The sequence below is a fragment of the Pezoporus occidentalis genome, unplaced genomic scaffold, assembly GCF_034315485.1.
Source record: "Pezoporus occidentalis ecotype Australia unplaced genomic scaffold, CSIRO_AGI_Poc_V1 ctg1, whole genome shotgun sequence".
Taxonomy (NCBI): domain Eukaryota; kingdom Metazoa; phylum Chordata; class Aves; order Psittaciformes; family Psittacidae; genus Pezoporus; species Pezoporus occidentalis.
Window position 1 is genome coordinate 8,013,244 of NW_026912778.1, and position 19,187 is coordinate 8,032,430.

General features: G+C 39.6%; 1 protein-coding gene across 2 annotated transcripts; it reads right to left on the reverse strand.

Moving 5' to 3' along the window:
• Positions 1-1,872: 1,872 nt before the first annotated feature.
• On the reverse strand, positions 1,873-17,528 carry AGA (aspartylglucosaminidase). Of its 2 annotated transcripts, XM_062624433.1 has the most exons (9): positions 17,446-17,528; positions 15,386-15,539; positions 14,594-14,706; positions 9,815-9,927; positions 8,818-8,929; positions 6,932-7,007; positions 6,003-6,110; positions 3,763-3,896; positions 1,873-2,934 (listed from the first exon to the last, which is right to left on the reverse strand). In XM_062624433.1, exons 1-9 carry the CDS (start codon positions 17,525-17,527, stop codon positions 2,834-2,836), a joined length of 993 nt encoding a protein of 330 aa, XP_062480417.1. In that variant the 5' UTR covers position 17,528; the 3' UTR covers positions 1,873-2,833. The 2 variants fall into 2 exon arrangements, with proteins under 2 accessions (XP_062480417.1, XP_062480506.1); XM_062624522.1 differs by lacking the exons at positions 8,818-8,929; positions 9,815-9,927 and having other exon boundaries at positions 17,377-17,513.
• Between the last annotated feature and the right edge of the window lie 1,659 nt (positions 17,529-19,187).

The following is a 19,187-nucleotide window of genomic DNA, read 5'->3' on the forward strand; positions in this document are numbered from 1 at the left end:
CACTGTAAAGGCATTAGCTAATCACACCAAGAGAGCACTGCACTAGCAGGTGTATTTACCTACACCGATTCCAACTGTCAAGCAAAAAAAAACCAAACACATCCCCCCCCCCCCCAAAAAAAAAAAACAAAGAAAAACAACAGAAGAAAATGAAAACATGGGTAACATTGCTAAATGCATAAACATCTGAAAAGGTTTGCTGCCTGACTCGGCAGCTTAAACAATAATAAAACTAGTCACAAAATCCTGACATTCTGCCACATCTGCTCCACAGGCATTTCAGTCATGGTTTGGTTATCTGTAAATTTAATAGAACTTATGTAGAGGAATGAACACACAAGTTTGCCAATGACACCAAGCTGTGTGGTTCGGTTGATACGCTGGAGGGAAGGAATGCCATCCAGAGGGACCGTGACACGCTTGTGAGGTGGGCTGATGCCAACCTCATGAAGTTTAACCATGACAAGTGCAAGGTCCTACACCTGGGTCGGAGCAATCCCAGGCACAGCTACAGGTTGGGCAGAGAAGAGATTGAGAGCAGCCCTGCAGAGAAAGAATTGGGGGTGCCTGTCAATGAGAAAATGAACATGAGCTGGCAGTGTGCACTCACCGCCCAAGAAGCCAACCGTACCCCAGGCTGCATCAAAAGGAGCGTGACCAGCAGGTCAAAGGAGGTGATCCTGCCCCTCTACTCTGCTCTCGTGAGACCTCACTTGGAGTATTGTGTGCAGTTCTGGTGTCCTCAACATAAAAAGGGCATGTAACTGTTGTAACAAGTCCAGAGGAGGGCCACAAGGATGATCAGGGGACTGGAGCACCTCTCATATGAAGACAGGCTGAAAAAGTTGGGGCTGTTCAGCCTGGAGAAGAGAAGGCTGTGTGGAGACCTCATAGCAGCCTTCCTATCTGAAGGGGGCCTATAGGGATGCTGGGGAGGGACTCTTCATTAGGGACTGTAGTGGTAGGACAAAGGTTAACAGGTTAAAACTTAAACAGGGGAAATTTAGATTGTATATAAGGAGGAAGTTCTTTCCTGTGAGGGTGGCGAGGCACTGGAATGGGTTTCCCAGGGAGGTTGTGAATGCTCCATCCCTGGCGGTGTTCAAGGTCAGGTTGGAAGAAGCCTTGGGTGAGATGGTTTAATGTGAGGTGTTCCCGTCCATGGCAGGGGGGTTGGAACTGGATGATCTGAAGGTCCCTTCCAACCCTAACTATTCTATGATTCTATGATTGCATATGTCTCATGGAGACAAGCAATTTTGCTCTCACATACAGATGAATTGTTAGAATTGTAACAGTGACCTCAGGTACACTGTTACAGAGCACTCATAACCTCTAGTGGTATACACTAGCTAGCACCCTAGAAAGCCAGCCAAGGATGTTTCCCATCTCTTTCAGAAATGAGTCCTGGTGAACTCAGCTGCAGCAGTTTGAGACACTGCCACTCAGCTGCTCATACTGAACTTTCTATGCTCACAATCCAGAATGTTATCTCCAAAGCAACAGTCACTGGGATTTTATTAATCTATCTGCACTTGATTACTTGAGTTATCTGAAGATATAGCAGCCACGGCAGATACAACAGGTAGAAAACTTATCTTAAGCCACTAGAGATATATTCAGCAAGGGCTCCTCTGACAAAAGCTTGCTGTGCCTACAGTGAACTCTGTGCTATAAGATGCTCTGAAGATCCAGTGACAGAAGTGAATCCTCCAATAACTTACTTTGTTGATTAAGTTTGACAGCAGGGAGACAGCTATTCTGGTTTGAATGTTTTTTTTCCAGCTTTTAAAGATACCAACTTGGAACATAAGGCAACAATCATTCTAAGGCACAGTACACAAGCATCTAAGCAACCTTACTTACAAATGATACATTAAGGTGTGCTTTTATCACCCAATAATTTTATTGAAGTAGACAAAGAATAAATCAAGTTTATGACAAGACACTTATTTTACCTGCTCCCCCCTTTAACTTTTCCTAGTCCAAGTTTAGCAAAGATTCAATCAAATGACCAGAAAGACTCCAAGTTAAGAAAAGAGTCTAACATCTTCAAATACCTGTGGAACAATCCTCAAGATGCTGAAGTTCTATTACAAATGAATCCTGGTATCTAGACATAGAAAGTGACAAACCCAGCTTTGTCAGCTGTAGGTAACTTTCATGCTTTAGGTATTCAGCTGCTCCTTTGAAGGTGTAAATGTGTCATAGGGAAAGTGCACAGCATATTAAGGACAAGGAAATCACTTGGATTAAGATTTATAACTTAACTTCCACTACATAAAACAGGTGACAGGAAGGTTTTGAACTGTTTTCCCATCCAGTCAGAGTCAACACAATACTCCTTGAAGGCTTGTACTACTAGGGATGTTTGGATGCCCTCTCTATTCAAATGTATTCTCAGCTGTCTTGAAACAAGTTAAAAAGGTCCACAAGGAGATGCTCCTTACCTCTTAATTAAAGCTTCGAAATAGTCTCCACTACTCTTCAAACCTCCTTCCTTGCTTGTCAGCATTTGCATGCAATTTTCTTTTCAAGAGAAATGAAAACCTGGACTGTCTTAGGCAATTTTTCTCAAAATAAGTCTCGTGCATAGAGGCAGAGACCTTCCTGCTCCCCATCCTTTCAGATTTCTGCCAAATATGTTACCAAATGGCAAAGCAAAGGTCCAGTTCAGTGGTTACTGTTCATCACTTTTGGCTACTTAGTTCTTACAAAACCAAACAGACAGTAAGAGCCATTAGACCTCGGAATAACCATTTTAAAAAGCAGCATCTAGGGAAGCTTAGCACTTTCCCTGTCTTAAATTTAGATGTTAATATGACAAAAGAAATTAAATGCAATCTACTACTTGCTCAGTTGGATGACCTAGCAAAGGACTAGAAACCATGAAGTGAAACTGAGTGAATCCTGGAATTTTATTACACGCAGCACCTAGGAAAGAAAGAAAAAAAGTGTAATTTGCTGCATTTAAGATTAGTGTCTTTGTTATTGTACTTTATCATCTAAAGACCCAGTTACTAATTGTACTACAATGGTGTAATTGTTCTTTACAATCTGTTTAACTCAAGATACCTTGAAAGTACTGAATTTTAAGTAAAAATACAGTGCTGCTGCCTGCTGCAGTGCAATTAATGCCCTTATAATACAATTTGAAACAGCAACACAACTTAGGAAAATCTCTCTTTCAATCCTGATTAACTTAATGAGTTCCTCCAACACTAATCTCTTAAACACAGAACTATGGGAAATAAGAGATCAAAGAACAGCAATAAGCAGTCTAACTAAATAAGCCATGTTGATTAGCAAATTGTATTTCCTACTGATCTAAGAGCTCACTAATGAGATGCCTGGCACAGTGACTGATCTTGGAATGCTTTGAAGCTATGCTTAACATTCACATTCTCCCTGCCTTATGCCATATCTAGGGGAGGCATAACCATTCTTTTTTAAAACTTTCAAATTAATCATACACAGTCCAGGAAAACACATAAAGGTTGTAAATATTTTTGATTTTTACTAGGACTTCCAAAGATTTTGTGGAAGTCTAAGACATTGAAATGCAGAGGAAAAATGAAAATATCTCAAGTCCACACTAGGACACAGCTGCCCTGCTAACCAGCATTTGATATTATGAATGGCCAGTATTGCTGCGGGGTTCAAAGAATAATTAAAGACCTCTTTTTCAAAATCCACTTCTGGCTTTGTACTTCTGTGACCTAATTAGGTCAACAAGCTTTGTCTGTTAAGCAAAATACATACCATAACTTCCAGTTCTATTGGCACATATGACAGCACCAAAGAACTTTGGAGTATACTTCTGGATTCTGGAAATAACTTTCTGACAGGCTACTGTTGGGTCTGTTCCCATTCTCATATACTCCACAGCTTGATAACTGAAAGAAACACAGTTACGACACCCAGACAGCCATACTGAGATTATATGTTCTGAAATACCTTTGACAGACATTGATTTCTTTGAATAATGGAAATACATGATAAATAATCTTCATCCAAACTTCATATTGGCAATTATTACTCAAGTTCTACATGAACTGTAATTACAAATAAGACTTAAAAGGGGCTGCAAGATGTCCTCTGTACCATCTATTGTTCTAGGGCAGGACTAAACCTGAGATAATGCTCTCATCATTTGCAGTAGAAGAGGATAAGCAACATATCAGTTAAAGAACTGCAAAGAAGCAGCTAAAGAGTTAGGGGCTTTTATTTTTCACTGTGTGATTACGTTTGGCATGAAAAGTTATGACTAGTTTTCAAAAAGGCAAATGCCAAGGTACTTTTCTGAAGAAAACTGACCTCTGATATTACTGATCAACTACTGGTTTCAGTAAGCTTTAAAAAAATTGTCCAGAAAAAAATTTCAGTTTCTGGGAACCTCCGAATTGAACCATTTTCTTTCTCTCATGAACATGAAGGTACAATGTTTTGATCAAGACTTTGAGCTTTCTATTTTTTTGCAAATCAATTTAAAAAAAAATTTACTCGAAATGAAAGAGAAATCAAGATGAACTTCTTTGTATCTACAGTATAATTAGGCAAATAAATACATGGGCATTGTTTGAGATGAATCAGTTCATTTCCAAAATGTGCTCAGAGGGAAAATAAACTTTTGTTGTCATTTTCTTTCAGAGCCTGAAGATTAGAACACATAATGTAACTTACAAGCAAGCAACACTAGATTTTGTTTTGATGAAAGATGCATATACCAAAACCAACTCGTTACACTAAGACTCATCTACAGATAACATTAACTACAGATGTTAGCGAAGTACCATGTAAGAGAGCTTTCCTTACAATTTAAAGCTCCCTATTATCTTAGATTTAGTCTAACAATCAAATAGGTTCAAGTTATCTAAAGATAACTATCTGAATATAAAGCTGTATTTCACAAGTGTCTCTTCACTAATCAAAAACTCTGTAAGATGTTACTATCTCAAAGGCGGCAGGCAGAAAATATATTTAACATTTTCTTCATTTCTGGCAAGTCAATTCTATTATTTGTTTTCATGTGGGAATATCTAAATAACATAGGAAAGATCTGTACCTACAAAGAACCTGTGAGTAACCATCTGGTCTGAGTTGTTTTCTAAAACCCACTGGTGCCAGCAGAAAGTGTTTCAAGCATTAAAGCCAAATCTTTCAGGCTGCTAAACTGGAATGTAAGCTTTTATTGATTAACCTCATAGTGGAGCTCAACTCAATACTGCTGTTGGTATCTGATACCTCAGGAGAATTCATGAGGTTGTCAATTGCGTTGTATTTCAAGGCTGACTTGGAACAGACTGAAACTCATTGAGAACACTTGTAAATATGCAACAAACTAGTAAGCGTTTTTAACTGCCCGTTTCAGAGAAAGCACCCAAGGAATATGAAGGCCACTGCTATATATTCCTTCAGGCATCAATGCCTATTACGTTCAGCACAGACTTCCATAAGTCATTCCTGCTGAGACCAACTCACAAGAATGATTGTCAAAACTCAGCCATGAAAACACCCATATTTTATGTAGGCTATGCAACCAAGACGACAGCACTAAAACACTCTTCCAGTTTCAAATTAGATGCAATTATACAGGATTGTTACAATGACACCTTCCCGCCCTCCCAAGAAATCTGAGACTCACCCCCTAACCTTCCTGCAATTTATAAGGCTTATTTCCCACGCAATAAAACACTTTGTACGAGAAAGCTAATCAGTTCTGTTAAAGTGTGCAAGTTGGGGATATACTCATTACCTGGTGCCTGCTTGCTCAACAGCGTGGCAGTATTAAGGGATCTGTCATCAAGATATTTAAGAAGTCATTTCTTTTAAGACAGATCCTAAGGATGACCTGATTGTGATGCTGTTCTTTCCCCTTCCATTCCCTCCTTTACTCCCACTTCAGCAGCTAGTAAGACAGACTGTCTTTTTGAACAGTTACTTCATTTTCTGAGTTCACATTTTGCTAGAGAAAAATAGCAAAGCCTGCCCCAAGGACAAACCTGGGTAAGAAGCGCATCATTATGTCACCATCCCCAGTGGCTGCAGCTCCTCCTGCTGTGCTATCCGCATAGGATCCTGCTCCAGCTATCGGAGAGTCTCCTACACGGCTGTAGTGAGAAATGGAAAAAAGAAAACCAAAACAAAACCTGGAAACTACAGAAAATGGTAATTTAATAATTCAAGTGGGACTGCACTAATGTAATAGCTCTTGGCCTTGTACTGGCAAGTTCTTGTAACCTGGGCATACTTTTAACTTTGTCAACCTTACTGCTTCCAGCTGAGTTAGTGTTAAACTCACAGGAGAACAGAACAGGTAAAGAGGTCACTCGACTGCAGTCAGAAGTCTTGTCTTAAAACTACCAATAAAAGTGATCTGTGATAACCTGTTTGACCTGAGGCTTAATCCACCTTGAATGCACAGCTGTTTGTTATTATACTGACTATTGTCTGGCTAGTAAGGTTTAGCCAGTAGGCAACAGTAAGCAGCTGGGGACATTAGTATGTTCAATAACTTGGCGCTAAATCCATTAGTTGTCTGTCTTGGTTGACAGACAAGATTCATATCTAGGTAAAAAATAAATCTCAAAGACAAAATTCAAGCCTAGGGCTCTGATTCTACATACACTTCTTTGGAGACTGCACCTCTCCAAAATGCTTATTTGCCTCTGGTGCCATGCCTTACAAGGTGCCTTGCAACTGTGCCAGCTGTTTGTGTCTCTGTATGGTAAATTAAGTGAGCTGAAAAACAAGCACTCCCTCAAAGACAAACATCTTGCAACAGTTTCTCAGTACTGGGATTTGTGGCAATGCCCAGAAATAAGCCAGGCCATTTTGTGATCACTGCAGTCTAAAACATAACCTTTATATAGGCTTAATGTAGCAAATGAGACAGGAAAAAAGCTTTTTTTGTAAAATCAGAGATACTAACCCTGGAATTTTGTGGACTGCACCATTAGTAGATGTCCCAGAAACAACAGTTCCACTCCCACCGATTACAATCATACCTAAAGTTTTCAACAAGGATGAAAAACATTCAGAAACAAGCCTAACAAATTTATTTAATTAGCACTATGGTATCAAATAAGCCACAATACCCAGACTTCTCAAACTACCAATATCCTTACATATAGAGAAGCCATACTCTTACGGAAGTTCTTCTTAAAACACATTTGGAAACTTTCTGGATGTATTACAAGAGCTCAAAAACCAGTATATAAAAGTGAGTGCCACACTGTTCAGAGCTGTACATTACTGCTGCCCAAGCAGCTGCTGTCTCCTGACACACACCTATTTTAACCAGTAGATAACATGTACCTGGTACCTTGCCCCAGTACCACTAGAACAACAAAAGTCTGGAAAGTATAAAGGGTACTTTAGGGAGACTTAAAGGGAAAAAAAAAAAAAGGGGGGGGGGGGGGGGTGTGTGTCAGAAGAATCAGAAGGATGAGCTTAAATTTCACAGACGGTGACACATTGCCTGCCAAAGTTAACAAGAATTACATGTCAGGCCATCGGATGTGTGGATAAGCCTACTCCTTGTTAATTTTGTACTGATAAGGAAGGCACTGCCTCATATTACAGAAGTTTAGATTGCCACTTGTAGCAGGTTTTCGGATCAGCTGCTTCTCTGTAGAGTAAGGCTTCACCTCTTTAAGAGAGGGCAGAAACTGTTGCTAGGATCAAACTCCAGTACAAGTCAAGATCCAAGAAGCAGAATTCAGAGCACTGAATTCTGGTTCTCTGACCTCAATAAGCACTAGCTCCTTCTCACAGAAAAGATTCCTGACCATCAGAAGCTAAAAGCATAGAGGCACTGACTCTATAGTCATCAATAACCTCTGGAGAAAGCCTGGAAGATCATTTGTTTTTACCAACTTCCAAACTGCTTTGTGAATGAAGGTTCTTCTCAAAATGTGTTATTCAAGGACATGTTTCATATATAAAACAACAAGGCGGAAGAACTTGCAGTATAAATGTAAGCATCATCATTTATAACAAAACAGCTTAGGACTACTTAATGATACACAAATTCCTGAATTGTTCTTAGCAGATTCCCCTTTCATCCTGACATTCTGTGATTTCTGAATTTTCTAGCACTAAAGACTGTATATCCCAGTAAAGAAAGCTATCTACGAAATCAAGAATTTGGTAGGTTGCCTGACTTCTGTAGAAAGTTAATTTGTTATTAGGAGAGCAGACTGGAAGCAAAGAAGAAACAGTTTGTTATTTCTTGGTATTGCAAATACTGTCAGGCAAAAGTTCTGAATTGCTAAACTGAGAAAAATTCAGATGAAACCAAGGAGTGCAAGCTTCAAGACTAAAAAGTATAAAGCTTTGGAAGACATGAACCTTAACTGCTCCACTCCTATGTCTGATCTGATCATTAATCACTTTATAGGCTTGTCAATTAAAAGTCCTCTATCAGTAAGCTCTTAGAAGTTTTTGGGACTACTACTGCTAACCTGTTTTAAGCATAGTAGCTTTTCTGTAAATTTATTTAGACAAAAGCCAGAACAGAAGAAAAATGAAAGCAACAACTGTTCAACAAACACTGCTTTTGGTTGGCAACAGGACTAATAGTTTACACTTCCACCACCGCAAAGCCTTTCAAGTTGGTATGACAGCTACAGGGGAGACTTGACCATAACCAAGATAAATATTTTTAATCTTGATCAGTTTTCTAGCATCCATAGCTGCCCAAGAAATTATGACAAGGTATCTGAGGGAAAAGCAGTAGGGCATTGAACAAAAGCTAAGGTGGAAGAATGATGAAGAAAAAATACATCCGCAACAGAGTTACCAAAAAGTTGTTACCAATAGTATCGTGATTATGAAAACTTCTTCGTGAGATCTGCTCTTCTTTATAAGTTACTTTTTCAGGTCGTTTGTATGGTCCACAGGATTTTGAAGAGTCTGGTATCACATTCTGTAAACATTTTGTGATTTGCATGAATAATATATTCTGCTTCATTATAGACAAATTTAAAAATACCACAGTCAATACCTGTAATCTACCACACAGGTAACAGATGCCCGATACTTAAATTACACAGCTGTACTGAAATCCCACAGACTGATTTGCTTAAAGAATAAAGAATGACTTCTGGTATTATGCAGTTAAAAGTTTTTCTTACTAGAAAGTTATGTTAAAGATTCTCCTCTGCACCACTGACTGATAAAAAAAAAAAAAAAGATCATCAAAACAAAGAAAATTTTTGAGCTAAAAGCCAGCCAGATGAACTGAATTTGTTCTACTAACATCAAGATATTATTAAGTATCATAGTCATCACAGTCAAGATATTTTCCCAACTGAAAACCACAATATATACTGAATTAAAATGGTTCAGCAATGCAGCATTTAATAGCCAAGAAACAAGACAGCATACAAACATGTAGAAATTTGTAACACCAGTCCAAAAACAAACAAAAAAACCAAACAGGAGAGAAATCTCATCACAACAGGCAAGTTCAACAGACAGCTGCATTAATGTGATGTGTTCACAGGTCTGCATAAAGCCTCGCTTTTTAGGAACCTTAATTGCTACCATAAGGTTTTCTTACAGAAATTTATAAATGCATCAAAAAAATATACACTCCGCCAAGGCCAAAACCAGCAGGATCCAAGAAATTAAGAGCTAGACACATACTCTTGCTGAGCCTACCAAATGCTTGGTAATTCCAAGTTTTTTCATTTAATATGCAAAACTTCTTTTTTCTTCACACGCAAAGCACAACTTCAATATAAGCTGAAAGAGGCAATGCTGCATTACTGACTTCCTAAACCCCACTTTCACCACCACCACACTTTACCTTCCAGTAATTTGGCTGACAGCTTTGATTAAGCCACTCTGAATACACCAAAAGAGATTTTTGGGTAGTTAAATCTTCATACGGAAACCCCATTCTTACAGCAAACAGGGAGGCTTGAAAAGCAACGACAAAACCAAAACCATTGATTTATTCATATGGTTATATATTTTATGATAATACATTCATGCAATGTTATCTAGAAATCAAAAATACTGTATCCTCTCTAGAGATGTCTTCAGGGAGCAGTGCAAGACATTATAGTAATGTATAACTGCAGTAGCAAACTCTCCCTTCACTGGCAATATCAAATTTCCTCAATTCACTGTAACTTATGTAAGTTTTAGCACTGAAAAAAAACAGATTCAATTCTGTTAATCAACTGAACACAAACAACCTGAAGCAAGAGTGGCCTGGGCTGTGTGTGTCACAGAAATATTTAAGTATATTATACAAATAACAGTATATTTTCCTTAAAAATCTAGTCTTCTATGAAATACAAGTAACAGCAGCACATTTACCACAAAACACTGATACTTGCAGAAATTAATCCACCAGCTTACATATTACACTTCTTCCCTGCAGTTTGAAAAGTGACTGCTTCCTTGTTTTGAAAATTAATATAGTATGTGTCAAGAGAGCAAAAGAAATACCAACACAAGCAATGAAAGAATGCTGCACTTCTAAGAACGGATTTTCTTGTAAGGGAAAGGGAAATGAAAAAAGATCAACTACTCTTTCATCTTTTAGTTGTAGATACATTTGATATTACCAAGTAATAGATACTGTTGCTAAATTCAGATGCTTGAATTTATATTACCAATCCATGATAATAATGTCACTGTAACATGCAGCTGAACGAGCTTCTCCAGCTGAAGAATTAAGAAAAGCCTTCAGTTATTTCTGGACATGTTTTCTATGTTTTTCTTTAAAACTGACACAGTTAAATCCTCTTTGTACTCGGAGTATAAGAAAACTGACAGCTTCAATTAAACAAAACAGGCAGGTCTGGTGGTTTTTCTTGTTTGGTTGTTTTTTGTTTTGGGGACTGTTTTTAGGTAAACTTGTGCTTGTGCATATTTGTCAGTCATTCTTTCATGACTTCTAAAGCCTTGTTTCTATTCCAGGAAGCAGAACTGGTCATCTTTACTCCCTGAACTGTTTACTTGGATTACTGGTCTAAGTATCGCTCGAGACAAAGCGAAAGGGTCAGGCATACTGTGATTATGAAACTTTCCTATCTGTTGGAGACAAACCTGAAAACTTCTTGGCACATGATAACCAAACTAATTCTTTGCTTTCTCACTTGTAATCATTCTGCATTAAATGCTCCTCACCAGATTCAGAGCATATACATGGCCTCTATTGCTGATTTTCCAAGACTTGTCCTAAAGAAATCAGGCAATGAACAGAGAAAGCAGTTCTTTTAACAGTGCAACTCTGATCAGCGTGGTTATCTGTATCTGCTCAACAAAAGCTACACCACGGCTAAGAAGCAGAACCCAGGAAACTACATGCTGGTCAGCTTCATGCCGATTACTGCGATGATTGAACAACTAAGCCTGGACACCATTTCTGAGCACGTGAAGGACAAGAAGGCAACTGCGAGTTGTCAGCATGGCTTCACGAAAGGGAAGTTGTGGCTGATCAGCCTGATAACCACCTGTGATGAAACAACTGGTTTGGTACATGAGGGGAGAGCAGTGGATATTGTCTACCTTCCACATCAAAGGCTTTTGACACTGTCTCCCATAAGATTCTCAAAGAGAAGTTGATGAAGTATGGACTAAATGAAGGACCAAACTTAAGAGGGTGTTTGGTGATCAGCAGTATGAAGTCTAGAGCCAGTAACTAGCAGCATAACACTGGGATCAATACAGGGTCAAGTATTGTTCAGTATCTTCATTAATGACCTGGATGAGGGGGTCCACACCCTCACCAAATTTTGCAGATGATACGAAACTAGGAGGAGTGGCTGAAGCTGGGACTGTTCAGCCTGGTTCAGGGGATCTCATCAATATATAAAAATATCTGAAGGGAGTGTGTAAAGATCAAGCCAGGCTCTTTTCAGTGGTGTGTAGTGACATGAAAAGAGGCAATGGGCACAAACAGAAACATGAGAAGCTTCCTCTGAACAACAAGGCACACCTCTACACTCTGGGGGGTGACAAAGTTGCTCAGAGGTTGCAGAGTCTCCATCTCTGGAGATATTCCAAAGCCACCTGGAAATGTTCCTGGGCAACCGGTTCTAGGTGGCCCTACTTAAGGAGGGAGGTTGGACCAGAAGACCTGAAGTCCCTGCCAACGTCAACCACCCTATGATTCTGTAATGCACTGTCTTCCTTAAGCTCTTGATGTACAAAACGTGTTAAGATACCTAAACTTCATTTTTTTTGAGTCAATATAAACAGAACTGCGAAGACTATTCAGGTGTCATGGCACTCTTAACAGATGCCATCAGTACTTTTAACACTGAAAATTAAAATTTCATGTTACTTTCATTAACATTTTACTGCCAGAAACAAGGTACGTGTCACACATTTAAAAATGATCAACTAAACAAAATAAATGTGTGCCACAGCTTGCCTCCTCCTCTCTAGTATGAACTTCTCAAAGAAATTATATTTTAGGAAATGGGCAGACTTTCCTGGATTATATCACTAAACATATTCGAATAAAAGTGTACTTTAGTTATTTGGAAAAAAAAAAAGAATAATCTCAGCAATTCTGCATCTGGAATAAAGAAAGCCTGCAGAGATTATACATATTTATATTAAAAGGATTTACTATTCTAGCTAGCTTTTCTGGTGAAAATGTGAACATTTTAATTTAGAAAATAAACTATCATTTCTCCCACATACTGATTTGAAGGTCCAGATGTATTTTTCTGAAGCTATGGCTCCATTTTTCTCTTTATCAATTTTTGCTTGGTAAAGACAACTATAGTTTCCTTTATCCAAGCTCCTATTTCTCCAGAAAATACATGCTTTCAGAATACTATTCTTTCTTAATTTCTCTCTGCTTTGATTAATTCACTAACATTTACGCCCCATCCAACCTGGCCTTGAACACTTCCAGGGATGGGGCATCAACAGCTTCTCTGGGTAATCTGTTCCAGTGTCTCACCACCCTCATAGTAAAGAATTTCTTGCTGATATCTAATCTAAATCTACCTTCCTTCAGACTTGTCCTGTCATTACATGCTCTTATAAAACATCGCTCTCCAGATTTCCTATAGGCACCCTTTAGGTATTGGTTCTCCAGGCTCAACAAGCCCTCCTCGCTCATCTTGTCTCCATAGTAGAGGTAATCCAGCCCTCTGAGCATCTCTGTAGCCCTCCTCTGGACTCCCTCAACCAGGTCCACATCCCTCCTCTGTTGCTGGCCCCAAAGCTGAATGCAGCTGAATTACATCCCTCTACCTGCTGGCCACACTCCTTTTGACACAGCCCAGGATACAGCTGGCTTTGTGGCCTGCGAGCGCTCACTGCTGGCTCATGTTGAGCTTTTTGTCAACCAACACCCCTAAATCCTTCTCCTCAAGCTGCTCTCAATCCAATCCCCACCCAGCCTGTCTTTATGCTTGGGACTGACCCGACCCAGGTGTATGACCTTGCACTTGGCCTTGAACCTTCATAAGGTCTATGCTGGCGCACCTCTCAAGACTGTCAAGATTCCTCTAGATAGCATTCCTTCCCTCCAGCATGTCAATCACACCACAAATCTCGGTGGTGTTGGTAAACTTGTTGAAGGTGTAAGGGGGAAAGGAGTATGACGAGCACTACCTGACCAATTTCTTTTTCAGCACCATCTGTGAGATCTTTCTTACCAAAGCTACTTGTAACCTAGTCATGACCAACTGCTCAAATGAAATAGAATCCGCAAATCCCAGTCTCTCTTTTCAGACTTCCTGTCAAACACTGTCTTCACCTCCCTCTGTTGCCCTATTTCACTCCATCAAGAAACTACTGTTGCACTTATTTCTCTATCATTCTGTACATGCTAATTCCCTCAAGAATCTTTAATCTTTTCTTAGCAGTTTCAAACCACCTTCCCTTAATGCTCAGATGCCAATTTTGCACTGACTTCCACATTTCTTTCTGAACAGGCAAATACATTTTAAAAGTCCTTAACTGTGAGCCAAGTAACCTTCCATTCACTACTCATATACCTCCCTGGAATGTACATCTCTTTTGAAACCAGTATTCTAACAGCAGCAGCTCATATTTGAAAAGCCCAACTACTCCTCCAGTTTGCTACCGCTCTTTTGTTGTGCCTAGGATTACAACCCCTAATGCAGTTTTTTACATTCAAATTCTCACATATTTTTAAACTGTGAAATACAATAGTCATGCTGAATACATACTACAATAGTAAAATCTAACTCTACAGTCTATTAAGTCTGTTATTCTTTAGAAAAAGTTGCTCTATGGTTTTAAATTAAATGTTTACATCTAACAGCTGCTACAGTGCCTCATCTCAAATCACCTTTGATACCTTTCATATCAGTGGTATTAGCAAAGCCTTGCGATTACAAGTTAACGTTTCCAAATAAATTGGTGGAAAGACCACAAAATCGTGTTTTTCTTTTCATGTCCAAACAGTGAACAACTTGATTAATTCACATGTAATAAGATAGTAAACACTTCTGAGTTATTTGAATACTCATTTGATTGTCAGGGAATCCTTCCTCCTATATTACCAAGAATAATATACAGCAATTTTGGCAGGAAGTGTTATAAGAAAAAGGTATGTTTTGAAGACAGTTAAAAGGATAATTACCTGACTCTCCCACTACTAATGTATGCTTAGTGTATTCCATGACTTTTCGTGCTACACTGATTGCATTTTTTACATGTCTGAGATCCGCAACTGCTCCAACTTCCATGGTGTTGCTGTAACAAGAAATATTTAAAACTTATTAAAAATACAAGAATAATTGTACATTTTTATCAGACAAAATCTGTTCTCATCTAAATTAGAAAGCCTGCTCTTTTAACACATTGCTTTAATTGTTCTATGCCATAGACAGACAACATCACTAATCTAGTAGTAGACAAACTACATCACTTGTGGGAAAAACTTTACCCCTGTATTGTTTACTTTCACAGGCATGGGGATAAGGCTCAACTAACAGTAACTCAGTCCAGAGTAATATTTTCAGTGGAATAACTATTTTATCACATAAACTCATATTTGTGCAATTATATAATTGCGTATAATCGCAATTACTCTTTAATCAGGGCAGCTTTAAATGGTAAATAAAGCACAGAATACAATTGCTCCAGAAGTGAAATATTTATGGAATGAACGTAAAGGGAAAGCTTACAATGCTACCAACCATCTGCTTTGTGAGTGTGATATCCAGAGCTAGGTTACCACACTACATAAAGATTCAGCAACAAACATGCTTAGCCACTATTGCACTAATTATTTTCCCTAGCTCCACAAGTTTACATATAACTTTGTCCTATGGTCAACCCTAAATCAGCAAGATCTCTGTAACAACAGATCTTACATTAAAATGTGCTAAACATAATGGGGATCATTCTTTTCTCCATGTAGTTTTCTTACCCATTCATAATCATTGCATCCAGTGTTGTTTCTCCACTTTCATCTGGACTTCCTCCATATCCCACGCTCCCATCACATTGGTCGATCTCACACTGACCACAGCCTCTCTCAACTGCATCCAGCTCAGAACCTCCCAACTGCAATACTCCCCAAGCTATAATCAACACATATAATTGTCACTAGTGAAATATCTCCACTACTACTTTAAAGAATGTTTTAAAGATAGACATAATGAAGATGCACTATATAAGTGGGTAAAGCAAGTAAACTGTAATTTATAGGTGAAATAAAGTCAAAATATTAATATATTCAGAAGCTCGTAAAGCATTATTTTTCTAAATACTATTCTTCTTGCATATCTGATTAGTGTTTATGACTGAGAAACTGAACTTTTTTCTGACTGAGAAGGTCTTTACTAACAGTCATCACAACTTCTATACATTAAATAACCTCCTCATTTGACAAGAACCAACTATTGCTTTATCACTGCTTATTTAAAGCCCTCTGACAGTGGGGGAGGAAGAGGGAAGCAAAACTTTTATCTCAAAATAAAAAGCAAAAGTTATAATAAGCAGCCCTCAAAAGCTTCATATGAGAATATGAAGTGTCCAGCTGCAGAATAAAAAGATCTAAACCATACGGTGATCTAAAAGATCTAAAATTTTATCAATAAGAACAAAAAGAAAGTGGAAACAATATATAAGAAATTAGTCTCCACATTCTCCTGTCCAATCCTTTAGTCTTCGGCTGTTTAAGATCTAGCTCATGGTGCTGTTTTGTAAGACATTACAGACATGCCAAATGATATGATTTGAATAAGCTGAGCCTGAAGCTGGCACATGGGAGCACATGTGACATTTCACAAGGCTGGACCTCAGGCAAGATTTTCCTACATGCTGAGCTTGCTGCCACTGACAGCAGCAATCCTGCTTGCTCCTCCTTGTGCTCCCTCATCTGCCAGACCCAGCACAGGGGTGGCAGGAGAAGCAATACAGCCCACCTCTTTTTGGCAGAAGCAAACAATTACACTGTCTCTACCATCTCAAGAAGCCTCATCTTTACAAATGCTGCATGCAACTGCATGAAACTACATACACCAAGGAAGAAGTAGGACACCTAGAATCCAACTCCTCATGCACTTGTCTTTATTATAAACTCCAGTGAGGAGTTCCACTCCATGTCCTACTACCTTTATTGCTGTGAGTAGCCTTAACAGAAGCTTTCAAAATCTGCAAAGCAAGGGCCATGCAGTTTTCATGACTGCATTTCACTTTTGACCTATACAAGGTTTTACCCATTTCACTAATAAAGCTTCCATAATGTGTGATTACTTGCAACTCAACTATGATAAAATAGCCTGAGTCTTTTAAATTCAGTATCCACAACTAATTTATGTTGCCATAGGAAAATCTGCTTTGAATGTCAATAACACATCACAAAACTACACAGAGCTCCAAAAATACTGTACTAAGAACTGCCTAAATGTTTGGGGCAAGAATGAATCTCAGAAAGGCACAATTAAAAACATATTATTAGCAAAAGAATGTTTTTAGTCCAGCTTTTCCACAGCCCATAACCCCTCAGCTTCCCTTTTATTTTAAAGGCATTTTTCCCAACCTTGAAAGCTGAACCACTTTCTTGCCGGCTGTCAAGCAACACCAGTGCTCAGACAGAGCGCACCACCAACGCACAGGCATCTCAGGGGCCTGGCCCCTTCCCACAGAAAGATACTACGACGCCCCTAGACCAGCCGCAGGCCCTTACCAAGCACTTCACACAGCTTCCCTGCGGTACCGGGACTCGCTCTGCCCCGTGAGCGTAACACAGGCCCTCTGCAGCCGGAGCCCTGTACCAGAAGCCGGGTCACAGCCTACTTTTTACCACACATAACCGTGATCATGCTTAAGAGACTTCCAAACCAACACGCAGAACTCCCGGCAGCCCCTCAGAAGGCCGGGACACCCCGCCCCACCCGACCCCCCACCGGGCACCTGTCTCTGCGGCCTTCCTAAACGCCCAAGTGTTGATGACTACAGGCAAGGCGGCAGCCAAGGCAGCACCCGCCGGCTGCAACAGGACGAGCAGGAGAGCAGCGACCACCATCCACCGCCGGGCCGCACCACACCCTGCCACCGCCGCCATAGCCCCGCACCGCCACGATTCGGACGGCGGCTGCCACGCATGCGCACACGGCAGCGCAGCGGTGCGGGCGCTGTCGGTACCGGCCGCGGTGGAGGGCGCTACTTGGCCGGGGGGAGTGGTGCGTCCGGTAGGGATTAGCTTATGTGCAGGGGTTGGGTTTGCAGGCGGCAGGCTGAGGGGTGACTTTGTGTCAAGGGAAAGCCTAAACGCTTCCCATCTAAAGCCAAGGCCTAGCGCAGATTAAAATGCCACTTATATATTTATTGTGTGCCTGGTGTGCTTTAAAGCCAGCATGTGTGTGTGGAGGTCACGGTAGTGAAGTGTCACGCTGGGGTGTTGGAGGTGGCTGTGGTGCTGGGGCTGAGCGGTGGGTGCCAGCACAGACCCTGTGGCAGCAGGGCTGTGGGGTTGGAGCACACCTGGTAAAGCATGTACAAAAACAATCTCCATGTGTGCTCATGAGATTCACATACAGCGTGCACCCTGCCAACACGTGCCTGTTTGTCAAAAGGGTCCGAACGGCACAGAGGCGTTTCTGCGAAAGACATTTTGTGATCTACTGTAGTGAATAGCTTACAAAAGAATCTGTAAAAAGCCTTGCTTTATAGAAATCATAAAACGTAACAAGTAATTTTTTTAATTCTGTCCCTGCTGTTCAAGCTTTTCATTGTAAACTACTAACGATATTTTAAAGCCATTTGACATGCTGCCATAGCAGTCTGACGTCAGGTCCATAGGCTCACGTGCTGTCAGCGTAATGCACCCATTTGTGTTCAGGGCTGATTATGTTCAGTTACTGGTCATCAACCAGCTGCATTACTTTTGAAAAACATGAAAAAAGGTGGTTTCTGCTTCTACCACAAGAAAAGGATATAAAATATACTGCTTTTTTGTTTATTGCTTTTTTTTTCAGCTCATTCTCATTACTCTTTTACAACATCTAATGGCCAAACTCGATTATCCTTCACCAGTAATGTCATTGTTCTTGGGTTTGCATTAAGAAGAGACACTTGGACCTTATGTGTGACAAGCTCAAGCTTGTAGGCATGCATAAATTGTAAGCGTACTTAAGCTGGTTTAAAAAGCCTGAAACAGTATTATTTTTATTATAACAAAATGATCCAGAGACTTTGGAATTCAATAGTTGTCATAAAAGAAATGTGTTATCCTTTATTTACCAAAGTAATAAAATACAGTATTGGTTTTGACTTTAGTAATAGCTTGTCCTTGGTTTCAGCCAGTTCCCAAAAGCAAAGCTGCAAGTAGTCTACAGAAACCTTTACTCATATAAATACTGTTAGCTGATTTATATCTGATATTACTGTTCTTATTTTTGTCACATATTTGTGTATGAAGCTGTTCAAGAAGGAAAAAGGGCCAAAATATAGATCCAAATTAATGTTAAAGGAAGGAAAACAGAGGAAAATATTTTCAGGGAAGTAATTCAGTAGTCAGTAAAAAGGAAAATATAATCAAGCATGTGCCTAAAATTGATATATTAACGATATTTTCCAAATAATGTTTTCTTTTAGAAAGGTAAAATAGACCATTATGAAAGAAAAGCACTTTGATATGGGTTTCATTCAAATAAAAGTATTGACTGTGCTGGTTGCATCTGCACAGCTGTAGAGAGAATATTTTGTACAACTTGAAACAGCAT